The 22,235-nt window shown below is 41.9% G+C and overlaps 1 protein-coding gene across 2 annotated transcripts in view; it reads left to right on the top strand.

Annotated features, from left to right (window-relative positions):
- The first annotated feature begins 1,705 nt into the window (after positions 1–1,705).
- arhgef9a (Cdc42 guanine nucleotide exchange factor (GEF) 9a) overlaps positions 1,706–22,235 on the top strand; it is a 41,255-nt gene continuing 20,725 nt past the window's right edge. Inside the window, exons 1-3 of one of the 2 annotated variants that reach the window (XM_060912950.1) lie at positions 1,706–1,903; positions 19,051–19,230; positions 20,123–20,197. In XM_060912950.1, the coding sequence (XP_060768933.1) occupies positions 1,889–1,903; positions 19,051–19,230; positions 20,123–20,197 (270 nt within the window). In that variant the 5' untranslated portion in view covers positions 1,706–1,888. The remainder of the gene's footprint in view (positions 1,904–19,050; positions 19,231–20,122; positions 20,198–22,235) is intronic. The other variant, XM_060912949.1, reaches the window with a different exon arrangement.

Raw genomic sequence — 22,235 nt, 5'->3', positions numbered from 1 at the left:
GCCTCGGTCACAACCAGCCGTATGTGCTCCTACGGCCGGTCTACGTGCAAAAAACGCAAGAAACGCACAGAGGGCATGCGTGAAATGCACAGAGGGCGCGCGTGTGACCTGCTGATTTTCGAGCCGTAGACTGGCCGCAGACCGGCCGCAGAGGTTCTTTGTCGTATCAAACTCTACGGGCGCTTACGTTTTTTTCAGGTTGCAAGACAAACTTATGGCCAACGTGCGTCTTTCTCCACGAACAAAAAAACCGCAGCGATTTGGGAAACGCCAAAAATCGCACGGCCAAAAAATCTTATACGTCCGGTTGTGACCTAGGCTTAAGGTCTTGACCTGGAGCCTTGGGAACACAAAAAGTTGGACAGAGTTCCACTGAGGTCCAGGAATGAGTCAAGTCAAGTTTATTTGTATAGCGCTTTTAACAATAAACATTGGCACAAAGCAGCTTTACAGAATTTGAATGACTTTAAACATGAGCTGATTTTATCCCTAATCTATCCCCAATGATGAAGCCTGAGGCGACGGTGGTAAGGAAAAACTCCCTCAGACGCCATGAGGAAGAAACCTCGTTTTCGTTGATGTTATAAACTCTTCATTGATGGAAACTTGAGTGCAAAACTGTTCTTGACAACTGCAGTCCTAAAGTTAGCAAGTCAACTGTAGTCCTCAGCCACAAAAGCATTACTGTAAGAGTCCAGAGCGTCCTCCAGGTGTGACTTTCAACTGTCCTCATGGGGCCGTCCTCCACAGGAGTGATGTGAGTCCTGTTGGAGTCCTTGGGAGACAGAAATGGACTCTGACTGGAGCCCTGTTTCTGACAGTGTAGGTCTGAAGTGCTTGGCCAGAATAAAGGGAAAAACACACACACACACACACACCTTGACTCTTCAGGATGATGATGATGTGAGATGCTGAGTGTGGCTTTACGCCACGCCTATATTTTACTCTCTGGGCATAAAATAGATAGCAACAGCTACTGAAATACTGAGAGAGAGAGAGAGAGAAGGAGGGAGAGAGAGAGAGGGAGGGAGAAGGAGGGGAGAGAGAGGGAGAGAGAAGGAGGGAGAGAGAAGGAAGGAGGGAGAGAGCGAGAAGGAAGGAAGGAGAGAAAAGAAGGAGGAGGGGAGAGAGAAGGAGGGAGAGAGCGAAGGAGGGAGAGAGAGTGAGAGAAGGAGGGATGGAGAGAGAAAAGAATGGAGAGAGAAGAAAAGAGAGAGAAGGAGGGAGGGAGAGAAGGATAGAGAGAGAAGGAAGGAGGGAGGGAGAGAGAGAGGGAGAAGGAGGGGAGAGAGAGAGAAGGAGGGAGAGAGAGGGAGAGAAGGAGGGAGAGAGAGAAGGAGGGAGGGAGAGAGGGAGAAGGAAGGAAGGAGAGAGAGAGGGAGGAGGAGGGGAGAGAGAGAGAAGGAGGGAGGAGGAGAGAAGGAGGGAGAGAGAAGGAAGGAGGGAGAGGAGGGAGAAAGAGCAAGAGAAGGAGGGAGAGAGAGAAGAAGGGAGGGAGAGAGGGAGAAGGAAGGAAGGAGAGAGAGAGGGAGGGGAGAGAGAAGGAGAGAGAGCGAGAGAAGGAGGGATGGAGAGAGAAAAGAAGGGAGAGAGAAGAAGAGAGAAGGAAGGAGGGAGGGAGAGAGAGAAGGATAGATAGAGAAGAAGGGAGGGAAAGAGAGAGAGAGAGAAGGAGGGAGGGAGAGAGAGAGAAGGGAGGGAGGTGTGCAGCCTCCTCTTTTTTCTCTCCGTTCTCTCCTTTTCGTTCCTGACCGGACGTTACGTAGGCGCTCGCTCTCTCTCGCTCTCTCTCTCTCTCGCGCACACACCGCGCGCATCTGCGGGTTTCGGACCTGCGGACGGAGAAACGGAACCCGGGGACCGAGCGCGAGCGGCACGGAGCCCGACCATGATGAAGATGATGGTAAGAGCGAGTTTGCTGTTGTTTATTTTGTCTGGAGCTCGGGTCTGATCCGCATGGAGCCCTGCCGGTGATGGCGGTGTCCTGGAGCGCGAGCGCGGTGTCCGGGGTAAAATAAAATGGAGCGCGGGAGGGGCGGGCTCGCGGCGCGCTGGAGTCACGGCGCGGTTCCCCCGGCGGGTCCCCGAGCTGCTGCTGCTGCATGGCGCCGGATGCTGGATGTGACCTTGGGGGGGAGGGAGGGAGGGGGGGGTGAGACACCGGGATTTTGTGTTTGATCTCCGTTAAATGTGCGTAGGTCGGCGCACGAGCGGGGAAAACAACAAAAAAAGACCGCGCGTTACCGGAATCGGTACACATCCCCCCCGCCCCCCAACACCCCCCTTCCTCCACCCCCCATACCGTCCGTTCGCCCGCCCACCCATCCATCCGCACCATGGCAACGGGCGCGAGAGATACCGGGGGGAGGGGGGGGGATGCCCGGCTGCGCGCTGGAGAAGGTGAATGTCGTCGGTGTGTTTTATCGCGTTTTGAATGTTTGTTGTTGTTGTTGATGATGATGATGATGATGTGGAGAAGAACAAGAGGAGGAGGATGGTGTGTGTGTGTGTGTGTCAGTGAGGTAAGGTTATCGCACACTCCTGCCTCCGTCTCCTCCGTTTTCATCCTTTCCATCGAGCATCTTCCCTCTTTCATCCGTTTTTGACCCATTTTTGGTCACGACTGCTCGAGCTTCTCTCCTTCTCACAGATGATCATCTTTTTCTCGACACGATCACAGAGAGCGTGTTTATGTGCCATTAGCAGCGCTCGAGGACGCACAGGTTCGGTTCGGCGCCGGATGATGCGGCTCAGGCCTCACTGAGTCCTAGAAGAAGAGCAGGAACATCATGGAGGCCTCGGTGAGACGCTGTAGCTCCAGGGTTGGGTTGCTTTCAGTCGTTACCACACTGAGGCCTTCGACACAAAACAGCGCAGATCGTAAAAGAATTCTGTCGTGGTGAGTTGAGATCAGTGGTCTGACCACGTCTCGTACGACACGGTGACGCTACCGGGGACCGATTTAGTGTCGCTGCAACCAAAGACTGAAGTTCTGTAAGTGTGAGTAATTTCAGAGTGACATCGTAGTTACGATGAAAATCTCCAATCCACCACCAGGAGGGCGGTAGAGCTTCGCACAGAACTTCAAATGAAATATTCATGTTTGATCAAGACGGCATTTAAAATACTCACTCACTCATGTTTATTAATAAAACATTCCCATCCTGCGTTCCTGACCCCTTCGTACATTCGGTTGCGCAGCTAGCATGCACGCTAATGCACGAGCAGTATCCCTATTCACACTGTTTTGTATCCACACATCTTTGCATGACGTCTTTGTCTTGTTATCTTTGCTCGTTTGGACCGCAGTCAAACCCCACTCTGGTGTCCGGGTTCAGGGGCTCAAACCCGCACGTGCTAAATACAAACGGCTTCTTGTTTCTCTTTTTTCTTCCTCGGTGTTTTCATACGAACGTCGAAATACATTGAAAATCACAGAACAACACCAACATTGATACTGAACCTTCAGAGTTCTGATATTACCTTCATAAATATCTGAATATTAGCATTAATCACACATACAGCCACATCCCAAACCACACCCTAGCAAACTAAACAATGCAGTTACCATAGTTACCATAAAGTATGTGTCGTGTCATGTCTACTATTTATTTTTTACAGTAACCATGAACACGTCCATGTAGCAGATCGACGTTTAGGTCACTAGTGTAGAATTCCTGGCTCCTCCTTCTGGAGACTTGTGTTTATTTATTTATTTATTAAATGACTTGAATGATTATTAGCGTGTATCCTGATATAGTTTATCACTTCAGTTTTCACTCAGAGGTTAATGACATTAAAACTGGCCTGGTTCTGGTTCCATTGCGCTATGAAAAACAAGCTCGAGGTGGGAAACAAAAAGTGTAAAATTAAAGAAAGTAAACCGCTGTTAAATATCATCGACATTTGTTTACATTGAATAAATGTTGCCTGAAATAGTTTTTAATTTGATGAGCTGAATGTTTGTTTCTTAGTTTAATTCAGATCCTGTTTGATGTTGGAACTTTGACGTTGCTAACATCCACGCTAGCTAATTATTCATGCTAAATTATGTGCTGTTTAAACGTCCTGTTCAGTATGAAAGGGAAGAGCAATACTTCGTTGCCTCTTTTAAAGCTGTACTGCCTTTCAGATTTTTCAAGTGTAGCTCATAAAAAGAATTTTCCCCGACACCCAATTATTTTTGTTTAGTGGCCGAAAGCTACTGAATTCAAATTACAGACTTCCAATTTGTAGTTTTTAAAAAAAAAGAACAATTAATGAATTTATCTCCACGTGGCCCTAAATTCTCTGCTATTTTTTCCTGCTTCACCATGACCCAATACAAGATACTACATCATGCATCACGTGGTGGGCTTTCCCCGTTCACACAAGGCATTGTGGGATACAAATTTGAAACAGGAGAGAAAAATGGAGGACGTGAGTGTGCGAATGAAACGTGAAAGAGCGACTACAGTAACGGAAAGAAAGCGAGAAGAAAAGACGTTATGTTCTATACGAAGGAAAGGAAACGCAGGACCAAACTAATAAATATGGGCGCTCAGCGAGCACCTCGGTGTGATCAGCTGTTCGTTTAGCGACAGAATGATGGAACTGTCAGTGCACGCTCAAAGGGAAACCTGTAGATGGCAGTAATGCAACACTGTGGATGCCAGCTGCTGTAAAACCCAAAAGAAGAAGAAGAAGGTAAACCTGCGCATGCGCACACGGACTTCCTCTGTCTGCTTGACTGCGCCAAGCGAGCGATTTCATGCACATTATTTGCTTTAATCCCCTCAAATTAAATAACTTCCCAGCCACAGAATGGCCTGATATTTTTAAGATATTACAGAAATAAACAGATATCACAATCACCACATTTCAGACGGAACTAAATTTCACCGATTTTATGAAATCAAAAGGCCGTCTCGCTTTAACTTACGAATTGTTTGATATTTTGGTTGTCCAGCTGTCATGGTAACTGGGAAGCTTTGCTAAATTTCACTAACTTCCCTTCCAAAACAGTGACTGTACACTGGTTTTGACTGGTTCCTGTGTTGTCTGTATTTATAGAGTAAACCTCACGCTGATTATCATTTTGTGAAAAAGCGACCAGCGTTTATTTTTGACAGGATATTTCTCCCTCCCCTCTGATTCTCGGCTCGTCCCTGAGTCCAGGAGAATGTTCAGCTGGTGAGCTTTAAACACTGCGGGAACAGCAACAGACGTGATTCTGTGATGTCGCCTGTTAATTACAATGAAATGATTTGAATTTGTTTGTCACTATTTGTTGTTTTGTTGTGTAATAAACGTGTATCACATCAGCAAAGTGAGAAACCATAGCAACAAGAAGTAAACGATTGATCAGCTAATTCTGTATTTCAGTGTGTTTGTCGCTGAAGCAAGAAAATCTTTTACTTTCATAAAAAATAAACATACAAATGATTATTAAGCTCAAATTTCCCAGGAACGAGCTATCGATCAAAAAAATACTGCACTTTTAAAACAACACCCGCTAATAAACTTATCATTAGAGATTATTTTGCGAGTTTATGGTTACCTGCTAACTTGGTCGCTCACAAAATGTGACATTTTGCCTTTGTTAGCTATGTACGTTGTTAGCTACGTTATTTAATAAACGAGTACAGTTGTGTTGAGCAGAACAATAACTGTCACGAGTTCATGGTGTTTCCTCGGTTAATCCGATAAACCAGCGAGTGATGATGAGTAAATGTGACATGTTCCTGGCGGTAAATACAGCAGCAGTGATGGAGAAACATAAACCAAACATGCTAACGAACAAAACTGATCTCCTGATTACCTCCTGATTGAAGAATTAGTGTTTTTACGCGAACCTGTTCTTCGCGAGCTGATTTACAGATCATGCGGATCGATGATGTGAGCAGAGCGTAAGAAAGTAATTTTGAATCACAGGTCTATCGTCAGCGGATCTTCATAGAATAATCCGACGTGGTCTGTTATAGAGTGGAACGTTTTCATATTTGGAAATGTTTCAGAGACTTTTGTGGGTGTTTTGGAGATTTGTTAGTGGGAGGGATTAGGCAGCAGTGCATGAGATGGAGGTGGAGCTTAAATAGAGGCGGAGACTAAAAGCGCAGATGAAAAATGGGAAAGGATTTAAAGGTTGCACAGAAACATACCGTGTTGTTGTTGTTGTGTGTTTGGGGTGTGTTCAGGTCGTGCGTGCGTGTGTGTGTGTGTGTGTGTGTTCAGTCCTCCAGCTAAATAAATTTCTCCACACACTGTGTCTCACAGACTCCTGCTGGATAACAGTTACATAATCCTTCTGTCCAATCAGTGTGTGTGTGTGTAGAGGCTGTATTCTCAGGCTGCAGCTTCTCTTTGAATTCGCAGTGTGATGATTTCTTGATAGAAACGGTTCACGTAGAAATAAAATCTTCATGTATTCAGATCTTATAATCATACAACTCATCTTTTAGCGAAACGCGACACTCAAAAAGTTCAGAATCATTTTTCTAACCTTCAGTTGGAGAAGAAATTGAATAAAGAATTGCGTCAACAACAACTAAAAAATGGACGTTTCATTCCGAAGACTGTAATTAAATCTCAATTTATTTATTCTGTTTCTGAAAAGCCGTAAGTTTTTAACGTTTAATTGAACAACTGAGGCGGCACGGTGGTGTAGTGGTTAGCGCTGTTGCCTCACAGCAAGAAGGTCCGGGTTCGAGCCCCGTGGCTGGCGAGGGCCTTTCTGTGTGGAGTTTGCATGTTCTCCCCGTGTCCGCGTGGGTTTCCTCCGGGTGCTCCGGTTTCCCCCACAGTCCAAAGACATGCAGGTTAGGTTAACTGGTGACTCTAAATTGAGCGTAGGTGTGAATGTGAGTGTGAATGGTTGTCTGTGTCTATGTGTCGGCCCTGTGATGACCTGGCGACTTGTCCAGGGTGTACCCCGCCTTTCGCCCGTAGTCAGCTGGGATAGGATCCAGCTCGCCTGCGACCCTGTAGAACAGGATAAAGCGGCTACAGATAATGAGATGAGATGAAATATAAACAAAATAAAAATAAATACTGTATTGGTCCTAATAGAAGAGCGCCCCCCCTATTTACGAAAAAATTCCCGCGCGATTTTGAGATTTTCCCCGTAGACTATACTTTTTTATCAATTCTTTGTGAACAATTCCATGGAAAAAACTGTATTTATTTTTTATGCTCACATTTTCGTTCATTAACAAACTCGAACACGTGCATGTATTACACTACGTTCAGACTGCAACCTGAAACGACCCATATCCGATTTGTTGTGAAATCCGATTTTTTTGTTAGGCCGTTCACATTACCAATTATATGAGACTTGTATGCGATCTCCAATATGAACGGAAAACGACCCAAAAGTGTCCCGCATGCGCAAATTGACACGTAATTAGCACATCTACGTAATACGTAAAAAAAAAAAAAAGCGCACTCTTCATGTTTAATGATTTCTTTTTTTTTTTTGTTTAATTATCTGGTTAGTGTTAAAGTGTGAGGTCTCGTGTGTGTTTTTGTTTCTGAACTGAAATGAAAACGTGTAGCCTGGTAACGAGGGTTGACTCCTAAATGTCTCTCTAATTTCTATATAAGTGCACTACATGTTACGAGGAAGTAATGGATTTTTAAACTCTATATAGTGCACTCGAGCTTCAGTAGGCAGTCATTTGGGATACGGCCGCTGTATTACCAAACTCTTAATTCAGGCTTAATAATTTGCACATATTTATTTCGTCATATTAATAAACTTTTTCTACATTTTTATAAATATTTATTTAGATTGTTTATAGCCGGCTGAATTCTGCAACTTCTCTCAGCGCTGGCTCAAGGTGCAGAAACACCAGTGCAGTTTGCTATGGAGATGAGGCGAGACCTGGCGATGTGGTTTTTGTGGCGGCGGCGGAACTCACACAATAATCTGATTAATGTGGGCAGCAGAGTAATGAGACCGAAGGTGTCAAATTACTGGAAATTTCCAGAACAATCTTATAATCTTGTAATACAGGATGGTTTAAGTTATAAATCAGTTATAGAAACTGTTTTATTTAATCAGGCTAACAGATCAACATCCAGGTCCCTACCAAATCCACCATTAGCTTGATCAATTCTATAAAAGTCTATTTAAATTCTGAAAACTGTACAAATGTTGTTGTTTTCCACCAAAGAGGCGGGATTAGCCAACGCAGAATAGTGACGTTTGTCTCTTGTTGATGACGTGTAGGTCACATGAATGCGACCTGTCCGGTCAGACTGCAGTCGCATGTGAAAATAACGGATATGCATCGGAATTAGGACCACATATCCAAGCGGCCTGGGTCGCATGTGAAAAAAATCGGATCTGTGTCGTTCAGATTGTCAATAACAAATCGGATACAGGTCGCATATGGGCAAAAAAATCGGATATGGGTCGTTTCAGGGTGCAGTCTGAACGGAGTCTTAAAATATTACACTAGTAGCGATACATCAACTTGTAACAAAACATAAAATGGCACTTTAAATGAAAACAAATGTAAACATAATAAGTGTGCGGTGTACCCCGAAACAAAATATCTATTGGCACTTTGGATAACACCCACATATGAAGACTAGCGTAGCACAATACAGAATATCAAATGGCACTCTGGACAATAATGTAAAATATTAAAATGGCCCTTTGGATGAACTCAATATTATCACAAAATAAGAATACAGTATTCTCTACCTGCAGCAAAATATCAACTGACATATGCATGCAAGACTAGTTGAAGTATTTCAAACTACAACATTTTTTATAACATCAGTTGTGTACTACCGTACAGGAACTACATGTACCAAGCAACCAAACACTTCAAACACTATCAAACGTATCTACGGGTACATGTAGATAGTCCATTCACAAACTAACGAAGGACTTTCATGTGACAGAAGACATAATTAATGACAAGGACTATCAGGACTGAAATAATTGTCATCGCCTTCCGACTCAGATGAGTTTACATCGACATCATCCTCCGATAGAACAATTTCTTCTTGACCTGTCAGAACATTGTCATGATAGTCAAATTTTTTCTCAGCAATGCACCATTCTTGCACCCTGCGACGATGTATTCCAAACTGATGTGCTGCCTTATTCTTGGAATGCCCTTTCAAAACATATTCCACCATCTGTAATTTGAAGCTAGCACAGTAACTGCCTCGCTTGTTCGGCATGGCGTAGCCTCGACTCGCTGCACTCGAACCAGAAATAGTCAACAACAGTGTAGACTGTCAGATTGAATCGTTCACCTCAACAATTTTGTCAGTTTAATAACATCTCCAGGCACACCAGTAAATGTATATTGCACGGGAATTTCGAGTCCGACGCCTGTATTCCGCCGTTTACCGATGACGGCAACTATAATCACCCCACCCCGGGCAATGAAATACCGGCACACTTTCGAGTGTTTTTTGGGGACGTGGCCTATAGTTTTATCCTGGCGAACAACAGCGACAGCGTTTTTATCAAATGGATTTTCTTCTATTCGACACTGCAATGTTTCACCTATTTCTGGTTTCCACACGTGTTGGTAAACACGAAAACCTCACACACACAAATCCAACTCAAACTTGGCAGCCATGGATCTTCTTCATGCACATGCGTCGCCGTTGCTTCCTATTGGGTGGTGATAAAATTCGGAAACTGCCAAAACCGCTTCGAGCTGATCATAACGTTTCGGAAACGAAAACATACACATCGACCGATATTCGTTCGGAACCTAGGCGTTTGGTATATAATAGACGCGCATGCAAATGATCTTGCGTTCGTGCATTGCGCATCTATTAGGACCAATACAGTATACAGTTCACGCTACAAAACTGAAATGACATTTTTTTTCACAAAATATTCAAAATGTTTTTATAAGTACAGTTTGTTTGTTTATGTGCCAGTGATGTCATGTGATCAGAAAAATTTTGCAAATATTTTTGACACATTTATTTCTGTTTTTACAGAGAAAAATAAACATTTCAAAAAATATATTTATCGTGGCTGAAACAGTGGTGTATAATTGAGAATTCTGATCGTTAATGTAGCGTGTGTGTCCCTGGCAGAGGCATTATGGGTAATTATGTGTGTCAGCATGTTGCCAGAGGTGGCAGCAGCACGCCGTGTTCCTGATTTGCTGCGAACATCCTGAAGCTGATTAATTTCCTCTAACAGCACGTCTGCAAGTGTTTTATTCTTCTGACACCACGGCAACATGCCAACAGTTACAACATTATATTTATTTAAAAACAACACAGCATCATTTTTATCCATTTATAGTTACATTTAAAGTTGTGGAACGTCTGCAGAACGAGTTCTCTCTTCTGTTATAGCAGTCGTTATAAACAGTCGTTCCCTCACCAGCTTCTTGTTATTCTCGCTCTTCAAATAATTAAAAAAAAATCCACAAGAAACCTGAGAGAAGTGTAAACTCTTCTGTCCTGAAGAAGTCGGAAATCTTCCAGCTTCACGTCTGACGCTGGAGACTCCTTCCAAAAGTGTTTCATCAGCGACTCGTTACAGAAAAACTTCACCACATCGGGAACTTTTTAACTCCCTGTGAATGAGATGTTACCATGGAAACGTTCACAAATTAGACAGAGTGCATTAATACAAACCTAGAGAACATGAATCAACACCTCCAGACCAATCAGATTCCAGAACCCAGCAGCGCTGTGGCGTAAACGGACCTGGTTCTGATCTGATACTGATGTTCTTACAGTAACTGAGTCGGTTTCTTTTCTTTTACTTTATTTATTTGTTTCTTTTTCCTCTGTATGGAAAAATATCTACATCTACATGGATGACATTTTTTCTTCAAAAAAAAAAACCCCAGACAGAATAACGATGACCAAAACAACCTGCAGCTACGAGTCAAAACAATTTAATTTACTCTAAAATTCTGTATCTGAATGCACTGAATGTTAAATTAGCATTAGCGTATCGTTTCATTCACAAGTGAATGTTAACGTTAGCGCTAATAAACCAAGCCACGACTGTGGAAAAAACAGTCATTTTTATCATAATGTTTGTCTTGAATTTGTTTTTATGCTTAATTAAGGTTTGAAAGAAATTCACTCCAAAATCCTGAGCTGATGATTAATCAGAATAAAAACGCTCGAAATGTTAAATCCAAAATTCTGTTTGTTTTTCTGTTTCTAAAGCGACTCTTTTCCACGTAACACCACTTTGTTTTTAAAAAGGAAACAGGAAAATATGATTAAAAACAGCCTGTTCTGGAATACTGAGCGAAACCGTAGCTGTTAACATTCAGCTGTTGAAATATTTTTATTAAATTCTTTATTTTACTCCGTGACAGCAGCTGACTGCTGAGCTACACGAGCTCTCGCTCTGTTTGTTTGTTTATTTTAACTCCAATGCGAGTCCCTCAGTCAGATTAACGTTAGCCAGCTAGCTGTATTTCACACCTTATTTCATGGCGCTCTTAGCGGTGTAGCTAACGTTGCTCCACAGCCAGGTAGCATAATTTATTAGCAAGCGAACACAACACAACCTGCTTCCCGTGATTTGTCAGAAAACAGCAAATCAGAGGTGAAATCAGGATCAACATCTTGTAGAGTGCACGCTGCTTTAGTGAAATCATCGTGTGTGTGTGTGTGTGTGTGTGTGTGTGTGTGTGTGTGTGTGTGTGTGGTTTTGATTGAATACTCAGCCGTGATTGGCTGACTGCCCATTTGTTTTCCTCTGCCAAGTTTAGCGCAGCTCAAAGTGCTAGCCTGTCAGTTTGTTAAATGATACTGTTAATCTGTGTGTGTGTGTGTGTGTGTGTGTGTGTGTGTGTGTGTGTGTGTGTGTAAATACACACTTCATGTTTTTATAATTAGCCTAGCCGCTGTGTGATGTGGCTGATGTGCGCCGAAGAGTTCGCCGCAGATTTCGCATCTCTGTGTTACAGTCAGTCACTGAAACCTCACATTCAGTCCCACCTGCTGCACCTGTCTGTCTGTCTGTCTGTCTGTCTGTCTGTTTCTGTCTCTCTCTCTGTCTGTTTCTGTTTGTCTGTTTCTGTTTGTCTGTCTCTCTGCCTGTCTGTCTGTTTCTGTCTCTCTGTCTGTCTCTGTTTCCGTCTCTCTGTTTGTTTCTGTCTCTGTCTGTTTCTGTCTCTCTGCCTGTCTGTCTCTCTGTCTGTTTCTGTCTCTCTGCTTGTCTGTCTCTCTGCCTGTCTATCTTTCTCTGTGTCTATTTGTCTCTCTGCCTGTCTGTCTCTCTGTCTGTCTGTGTCTGTTTCTGTCTGTCTGTCTCTCTGCCTATCTGTCTTTCTCTGTCTGTCTATTTGTCTCTCTGCCTGTCTGTGTCTGTCTCTCTGTCTGTCTGTTTCTGTCTCTCTGCCTGTCTGTTTCTCTGTCTGTTTCTGTCTCTCTGCCTGTCTGTCTCTCTGCCTGTCTATCTTTCTCTGTGTGTCTATTTGTCTCTCTGCCTGTCTGTGTCTGTCTCTCTGTGTGTCTGTTTCTGTCTCTCTGCCTGTCTGTTTCTCTTTCTGTTTCTGTCTCTCTGCCTGTCTGTTTCTGTCTCTATGTCTGTCTGTTTCTGTCTCTGCCTGTCTGTTTCTGTCTCTATGTCTGTCTGTTTCTGCCTCCCTGTCTGTTTCTGTCTGTTTCTGTCTCTCTGCCTGTCTGTTTTTGTCTCTATGTCTGTCTGTTTCTGCCTCCCTGTCTGTTTCTGTCTGTTTCTGTCTCTCTCTCAGACATATTTCTCTCTTCCTGTCTCTCTCACTTCATCTTTCTCTGTTTGTCCCTTTTTGCTTTCATTTTACGACATCACCTGTCTGTCTGTCTCTCTGACTCTCTGTCTGTCTGTGTAGCACACTCTCTGTCTCTCTTACATTATATGTCTCTCTTGACATCACCTGTCTCTCTACCTGTCTATCTGTCAGTCAGTCTGATAGGCTCTGTCTCTCACATCATCTGTCTCTCTGTCTGTAACTTTCTGTCTCACACATCAGCTGTCTCTATATCTGTCTGTCTCTCACATCTGTCTCTCTCTTTATCTGTCTGTCTCTAAGACATCCTTCTCTCATTCCATCATCTCTCATCATCATCATCGTCGTCACTATCTCACCCCCAGGAGATGAAGCTACCTGTTCAGACTCAAAGCTGTGTGTGATGGAGTTACATAATCACATCGCTTCCACTAAAGAGAGAGAGAGAGACGATTTTATCATCACAGTGAGCGAGAGATACAGAATCTAATCTCATCCCTGGATCTTTTAGATGTTTCCTCGTGTGTTCGAGATCATTCCTGTAGATGTATGCTGGTTTTGTCCACAGAGAGAACGTTGATGATCTGATCCCCTGTCGGTTCTCTAAACGTTCCCCAGTTCCCATGCGTGTCATTTGGATTCTAGAGTGTGAATAGAACAATTATTTTAGCCGAGTTCAAGAATCTTCAGGTATTTCAGAAACCCCATTTGGGTCTAAGAACCTTACACACACACACACACACACACACACACACACACACACACACACACAAGCTGTGGTGTAAAAGCTTGGAGTGTTTCCTGTATGTCACTTTGGTTCTAGAGCCTTCAGTTATATTCCAGGTTCTAGAAACTTTACAGAGTCCAGAGGATGGGATCCGGGTTCTAGAGCCTTCAGATGTTCCAAAAATATCATTTCAGGCTAGTGATTACAAATCCCCGCCCCCACCTCACCCCCCACATCCCGTTCTTTTATGAAGCCTAACGTGTAAATTGCCTGCACACATTGTTATGCGTGTTCACACACACACACACACACACACACACACACACACACACACACACACACACACACACACACACACACAAACAAATGCAGATGTGCTTGTAATAACACACAGTGTGGAGATCTGCACACCCTCTCATCACTGCACCCCTTATTGCTATTACAGATCCTACAACAGCATGTGTGTGTGTGTGTGTGTGTGTGTGTGTGTGTGTGTGTGTGTGTGTGTGTGATTTCTAATCTCTTTTTAATATCAGTGATTTGCATTTGTAAATTTCAAAAGTGTGGCTCCTCTGCACTGCAGTCTAACAGACCTGACTTACTACCTGTGTGTATGTGTATGTGATAGAGAGGCAGAGAGAGAGAGACAGACACAGAGAGAGACAGAGACGGAGAAAGAGGCAGAGAGACAGAGAGAGACGCAGAGAGATAGAGAGACAGAGAGAGATGCAGAGAGAGAGAGACAGAGAGAGACGCAGAGAGATAGAGAGACAGAGAGGCAGAGATATAGAGAGACAGAGAGAGATGCAGAGAGATAGAGACAGAGAGAGAGAGAGAAAAAGAGGCAGAGAGGCAGAGAGAGACAGAGAGAGATGCAGAGAGATAGAGAGACAGAGAGAGATGCAGAGAGATAGAGAGACACAGAGAGAGAGAAAAAGAGGCAGAGAGAGAGGCAGAGAGACAGAGAGAGACGCAGACAGAGAGAGACACAGAGAGAGAGACAGAGAGAGACACACAGAGAGATGCAGAGAGAGACGCAGAGAGAGAGACAGAGAGAGATGCAGAGAGAGAGAGAGAGAGGCAGAGAGATAGAGAGAAAGAGACAAAGAGAAAGAGGCAGACAGAGAGTGAGACAGAAAGCAAGACGCAGAGAGAGAGGCAGAGAGAGACAGAGAGAGAGGCAGAGACAGAGAGAGAGGCAGAGAGAGACAGAGAGAGACACACACACACAGAGACAAAGAGAGCGAGAGACACAGAGAGACAGAGAGAGAGACAGAGAGATAGAGAGAAAGAGAAGCAGAGAGACAGAGGCAGACTGAGAGCGAGACGCAGAGAGAGAGAGAGGGGCAGAGAGAGAGGCAAAGAGATGGAAAGAGAGAGAGACAGAGACAGAGAGAGACAGAGAGAGACAAAGACAGAGAGAGATGCAGAGAGACAGAAAGATACAGAGACAGAGAGAGATGCAGAGAGAAAGAGAGAGATGCAGAGAGAGACAGAGACACAGAGAGAGAGAGAGTGATGCAGAGAGACAGAGACACAGAGAGAGAGATGCAGAGACAGAGAGACAGAGCTGCAGAGAGACAGAGAGAGAGAGAGAGACAGAGATGCAGAGAGAGACACACAAAGAAAGACAGAGCAAGAGATACAGAGAGAGAGGCAGAGAGACAGAGAGAAAGAGATGCAGAGAGAGCGAGACAGAAAGCGAGAGGCAGAGAGAGAGACACAGAGACAGTCAGAGAGAGACAGAGACGCAGAGAGAGAGAGAGAGAGAGGCAAAGAGACAGAGAGAGAGACAGAGAGAGAGAAAGAGAGACAGAGAGAGGGATCCAGAGAGACAGAGAGAGAGAAAGAGACAGAGAGATGCAGATAGACAGAGAAATGCAGAGATAGAGAGAGACAGAGAGACGCAGAGAGAGAGAGAAAGAGACAGCGAGATGCAGAGAGACAGAGACACAGAGAGAAACACAGAGAGACAGAGAGAGAGTGATGCAGAGAGAGAAAGACAGAGGTGCAGAGACACAGAGAGAGAGCGAGCGAGAGAGAGAGCCCCAGGCCTGTGATTAGTCGTCCCAGCTGTAAAGGAGTTCACTATTGGATATAAATTGTGAGTGATTGATGTTCACATCTGATGTTTATCTTGTTTATTTTTCAGGATCGTGGTTTCTGTTTGTTTATTTTGATCACAGTTTATGATCCTGTCAGAGTAAAAATTCACCAACTGAATTATGGGATGGAGTTTAATGAATGAATGCAAAATAGTGCAGATCGTGACACGAGAGAAACAGTGAAACCTGACGAGCAGCGGGTAAAGTGTGAGAACACAAACTGTCCACAGCGTGATTAATTTGAAACGACACGCAGGTGATGTGGACGACTGCTGCCTCGGAGTGCTGAATAATCACAGACCCTCACGCCTGAGGAAACACTGACGATTACAGCGTCCACGCTCACGTCATGATATTTACTGAATTATCAGTGTATGGATCATCCTGCAGTCGTTAATAATAAAGTTCGTTTGTTTAGAAAGTGACAATGCTAACATGGCTAACAGTTATGAGCTAATAAGCGTATACAATTGCAGTTTTGGGCAGAAAAGAAACGATTTTTTAAAAAAGTCAACAAAACACACTTGCAAATGGTTTGTTTCCACTGAATGACGTTTCGTGACGAAAGCTGGGTTTTCTCCTCTTGCGATAGCTCTTATAGAGTGCTCTCTCTCTCTCTCTCTCTCTCTTTTCAGAAAGGAAGAGTTTCCATTCGCTCTTTGTGTCAGGTCATGTGACTTAAATGTGAAAAATGTTTTTCCATTTCAGTTTTGCGGAATATTGCTTTATCGAATTGTTTGAAAAACCAACTTTGAGAGTTTTTGTTTGAAACTCACGGGTTCCTGTTACTCGTTTTTCAGTTCGCGGTGTCAGATCGTGCGTTCAGCAGGTTAATGGAAACACGGTGACTGTGGCACAGAGGAGTGAAGAGTTTGTTGTGAGATTAAAAAATTTTTTGTGTGTTTTTTACAGACTCCATGATGTTCACTATCTGTGCTCAGTACCCTTATCGAAAAGAAGTGTACTTCACATTAATTTTATTAAGTATACTTCAGTAAAGTTAAAGTATATTTCCTTAAGTATACTTTTGTATACTGATATCAATGCACTTACACTATACTTGTAAGTAAACTAATCTAATACTTCTTGGGACTAAACTGGCCCACTTTTAGTTTATAAAAAGTATACTTTAAGTCTAAGAGAAGTAAACTCTGAGTACACAACTAGTATTTTTTATTTTGTACTGCAAGTAGACCGCAAGTAAACTTATATACTAATAGTTTACTAGTTCTATACTTGTAGTCCACTCTTTAGTTTACAAAAGCGTACTTCATAGTGTACTGGAAATATACTGAGTTTACTTGTTTTATACTTCGAGTCCACTTTTTAGTTTATAAAAGTATACTTTATAGCATATTGGGAAATATACTGTTAGTGACTGGTTATATACATCTAGTCCACTTTTTAGTTTTGAAGTTTACTGCACTTCTCGGTATACTATTAGTTTTCGAGCCCTAACCCTTACCTCATGCACACTACCAGGAGACAACTTAAGTGTTTTGTACCTGAAGTTACAATGAAGTTATAAAGGTAAGAATTCACAAAATAACAGCAGATGCTCAGGATTAAGAACATATTCATTTTCTTTCAAAATCAAAATTTAAAGCGGCATTGTATTAAATGCCAAAGTATAAAAACATGGCAGTGACGACTGAAATCGACATCCAACCTCGAAAGAAAAAGAAATAAATTTAAAAAATTGTAATTATCCCACTTAGGAGAAATTAAAAAAAAAAACTTATATGGAACCACAGACAAACCTCAGAGTCAACAATGCTGAAGCACAACTACAGGGCGAGTACACTTAAACATATGGCAGAAATATTTTAATACTTTATTACACTTTTGTTAAGTACATCTTGATCAAAAGTATAAGTTTAAGCTTAATATACTTGGACTTTTCTATATACTGTTCAGTATAAGCCAAGTATCTTTATGTATAACTTTATTAAGTATATCTCTGATAAGTAAATAAAAAGTAAACTGAAAGCATACTCTCTTATTTTTAGTTTAAAAGAAGTATACTAGAAGCACATTTGAATAAACTTCTTTTCTGTAAGGGTACTAGAGATAAATATTCACTTTGAATAAATTTACAGTTCTGTACCAAATCTTATGCACATGTAAATAAATGATGTCGACCAAAAATGGCTTAAAAATAATGAAATGAAATGAAATGTTTCAACATTAAAAAAATACTATAAACAGTAATCAGTGAGCCATAATAAATGAAACAAAGTCAGTATTCGGTGTGAGACGACCCTTTGCTTTAAAAAAATATCCATCTGAGGTCCAGTGAGGTCAGTTTTATGTGGAAATGATCTGTAGGTTTTCCTGAGCATCTTACAGAACCAGCCACAGTTCTTCTGGACACTTTGACTGTCACACTCACTTCTTCATTTTACACCAAAATTTTGCTCCAGTAGCCTTCGTTATGGTTTCATTTTTCATCTGAAAAGTGCTCTCTTATGGAATATTCTGCTCAGTTATAAACAAACCTATTTTTTTTTTCTTCTGTAACATTTAATTTTGTGCTGGAAAAAAATAAAAGTTTGGACTCTAAAATGTTTTTGTCATGTTTTGACTCAATAATGAATGTAGAAGTCATAAAATTGAAATCTATAACAAACATTGGATGAAAAAAATATGGGGGGGGCGAAGACTTTTACACAGTACCATGTATATATGTAAACGTATGTATTTTCACTACTTTTTGTGCACTGTATATCCAGTACAAACAATCGAACTTTAGAAAAAGGGGAATAATACAGACTGATTTACAGAAGTGGCACAAACTGAAGTGTATTTTTTTCAGTTTGCAGAAAGATTTTACTGAAACCGATTTTTTAAAATTAAATTAAACAGAATGAGAAAACCACATCATTCATAAAGATCTAAAAATATACCACAAATGACAAAGGACACAAAATTTGATAAAAATATTATAAAGAAAGATTCTAAAGGATGTAATAATGCTGTGCACAGTTCAGTATTTCCGCGGTTAAAGCGGAGTGCATCACGCTGCGTCTCTGCAGAGTCTCGTGTTCAGTTTGTCGCTGCGTTACACCTCCATTCGATTCGTCACGTCGTTCGTCGTATCCAGTAACGTCAACGTGCCAAGTGCTAACTCAGTAAAGCAAAGCTAACAGGAGCAAACAGAGATGATATGAGATCAGAGTTTATATAAATACATCACTGCTGTATTGGCTGTGTGTATTACTCATTCTCTCTCTCTCTCTCACACACACACACACACACACACACACACACACACACACACACACACACACACAGACAGTATGTTTTCTTTGTAAGATTGCCCAGATCACCCCTGCGGATTCTGTACCAGTGCCAGAGGGGACACTGTGTGTGTGTGTGTGTGTGTGTGTGTGTGTGTGTGTGTGTGTGTGTGTGTGTGTGTGTGTGTGTATTGTAGCTGATGAAGGTATTTATGAACATCTTGATGTAATGATACTGAATTTAAAATCCTATCTTTGCCTGTCTGCAGTTGGTGAGTGGAGGTTCTATCGTTAACGCTGAGGCGGTATGGGATCATGTGACCATGGCAGACCGCGAGTTGGCCTTTAAGGCCGGTGATGTCATCAAAGTGCTGGACTCGTCCAACAGGGACTGGTGGTGGGGGCAGATCGATGACGAGGAGGGCTGGTTTCCTGCTAGCTTTGTTCGGGTAAGCACACACACTCTCTCTCTCTCTCTCTGTTCAATTGGTTTGTAATGCAGTTGTAGCCGAGTTGTGTTCAGGAATGTAGAGTTTTCTCTTGGGATCACGATGTTGAGTCATTGTGCTGCTGTCACTCAAAAAAACACCAAAAACAGCAGAATTTTTACCCACAAAAAAAAGAAAGAAAATTGACCCATAAAAAACCAAAACCCACGAATCGGAGTCTAAATGTGTTTTTGATTTCAAAAATTAGCAAGTATAATACAAGCAATTTGAAGCTTTTTCAATTTGCGTTGTTTTTTTGCACATCATAATTACACATGTAAGCGCGCACACACACACACACACACACACACACACACACACACACACACACACACCTGCTTCAAAATCCATGCAGTCAATATTTTTTAACGGTTATTCAGTAAAAGTTAAACTGAGAGTAAAATTACCTGAAATAAAAGTTTAGTAAAGAAATAAAACTTGTCTCACTTCAGAATTCATGAACTGAAATCCACCAGAAGATGAAAACGAAACGTTCTCATGTCCGTCGTCTGGATTGTGTTCGTGTCCAGTTGTGTGATTGTTTGTGTTGCGTGAAAACTCAATGAGCTACACTGTGTAAGATCCTCTGTTTAATCTGGAAATGTTCCATAAACACAAACACGTCGTTCCGAAGCTCTGACTGCTCGAGAACACACCTTCAACACACACACACACACACACACACACACACACACACACACACACACACACACACACACACACACATACACAACTAGTGTGTCGTTTGTTTCTCAGAATAATCAGGTGTGTAACCTTTGCGTCCACACACACACTTGTCTGATTGTCTCCTCTCTCTTGTGTACTCGGTTGTTGTTGTTGTTGTATTTTTAAGGTGGACCCGAACTCCACCCAGCCTCCACCCAAGCAGCAACTTTTATACATCAACCCTGTCGTCGCTCCGCTGAAGGTGCGTTATTTCACTTGTCCGTTATTTTCTGGAGACACATGCTGCTGCTTCTCGCCTCCGCTACACGCTAGCGCTTAGAAAAATCCTGCTTCTTTTTTTTTATGCCATTGATGCCGAATGCTTCGCTTCCATACCGGCATGGCCACGCTAACGGAGGTCATTCACAACCACAACGCAGGACATCACAACTTTACAGCTACAGTACACACACACACACACACACACACTCAACAATTCAGCAAAAAGGCGACACACTTTCGAGAAAAACGAAAGCTATAAATGTTTCATGTAAAAAAGACAACTACAAATTTTCTCGTAAAAAGAGTACAATAAATCTTCGAGCAAAAATTAACAACAAACTGTCGAGTAAAATGATGAAAAACAAAAAATTGCAAAAACTTGAGTGAAGAATAAAATGATAAGGCTTTATTGTCATTGTAGTTATACAACGAAACTTTGTTTGTTTACACTCAGAGAAAACAGCAGCAATAAAAAGAATATCAATAAAATACAAGATAAAGGAAATAAAAAAAGTGCAGTGTAAAGAGATCCTGCACACAGTGGAGTAACTGAACTTTCATGAACTTTCCAGTTAAAAAATATCAACTTATTCTTCGGAAAATTATGATTAACATTCAAACCGTCATGTAGCTTTGAGAAATGTTCGCACACTTTCGCTCACAGCAATGATTTGATGAATACTCGAGCAGGGGTTCGATTTTTTGTTTTGTGAAACTACTAGAACATTTTTGAGGACTTTTTCTGTTAGTAATTTATGAAAGTAATGTATTAACTTATAAAGTTATTAAGCTATGTCTAAAGTTATTATTATTATTATATATTTTAAATTTGCAATTCATTATTTATTTTTGTACATACAGTTTTTTTTATTATGCCATAACTGTATGCAAATAAATAAATAACAATAAAAACATAATAATAATAACTTTAGATGTAGCTTCATAACTTAATAAGTTGATACATTAGAAATAATAGAAAATAAGAATCGTTATAGTTGTCTTTAAACTCCTCCCTCTCTTTCTGGAAGCTCCTCTCAGATCGAATAACGATCGTTTCGTGTGTCGAACATCAGTAAGTTGTATTTTTAACAAACGATCACCTCAGGCTTCGTGCGATGTCGATCTGTTTCTCTGTTTGTGTTTCTGTTTCCAGGACGTGTGGAACGATGTTTGTGATTAATATTAAATAAAGCCTCATTTAAATATTTATCAGGGAATCAGCTGGTTAATTGATGTTAGAACATCGATCTGAACCGTTCTCCTTTCCAAAGTGTCATCCTTTCTGTCTGGGTCATTGATAAACCAATCAGAGAGCAGGATTCCTCATCAGTCAAGTGTCAGCCTTAAAGACATCTTTCAGATCGTGATGAAGAATAAACTCCAGACCTGTCCATCGTGGACGCTGTGTTTCAGCACCAGTCAACTTTCTCTTTCGCTCAAACGAACCACTCGAGATGGAGGGAATACAGCGTCACAATATGCAGAGAACCTCGGTTTGGGCTGTGTTCATTCGAGATCCACAGTCTTCTTTCTGCTGTGCTAATTCTAGAACTGTCCTGGCTCTCGTCCTGCCACATTTCTTAGGCAGCTCTATACTCCAGAACTCCACTTTGTTTCGGCTATCTTTCTTCTAGAGCCCCAGCTTTTACAATTGATCTTCGCCTCTGCCAATTCTAGAACTGTTCTGGCTATGTTCCTCACAGAATTCTAGACTTGTTGCATTTCTGGGAACTCTAGACATCCTCATTTGTTTAGGCCATGTTAATCTGCAACGCCAGCTTTGTTTCTGCTCTGGTTTCTGCTAATTCTAGAACTCTTCTAGCTCTGCGACTTCGTTGTGTTCAGGTTTGTTAATTTTTGTAAATTCTAGATAGATCTTAAGGCTGTGTTCATTCTAGAACCCCAGTTCAGTGGGTTTATTTTTTTCTCTACTAGTTCTAGAACTGTTCTGGATTTAAAAAAAAATAAAATTAAGATTTACAACAAATCTGTAAAGTCAATGCCACATTCATTTAGGT

The sequence above is a fragment of the Neoarius graeffei genome, chromosome 28, assembly GCF_027579695.1.
Source record: "Neoarius graeffei isolate fNeoGra1 chromosome 28, fNeoGra1.pri, whole genome shotgun sequence".
In the NCBI taxonomy this organism is placed as follows: domain Eukaryota; kingdom Metazoa; phylum Chordata; class Actinopteri; order Siluriformes; family Ariidae; genus Neoarius; species Neoarius graeffei.
Note: the sequence above shows the minus strand (reverse complement) of the source record. Positions and strands in the feature narration are given on the sequence as shown.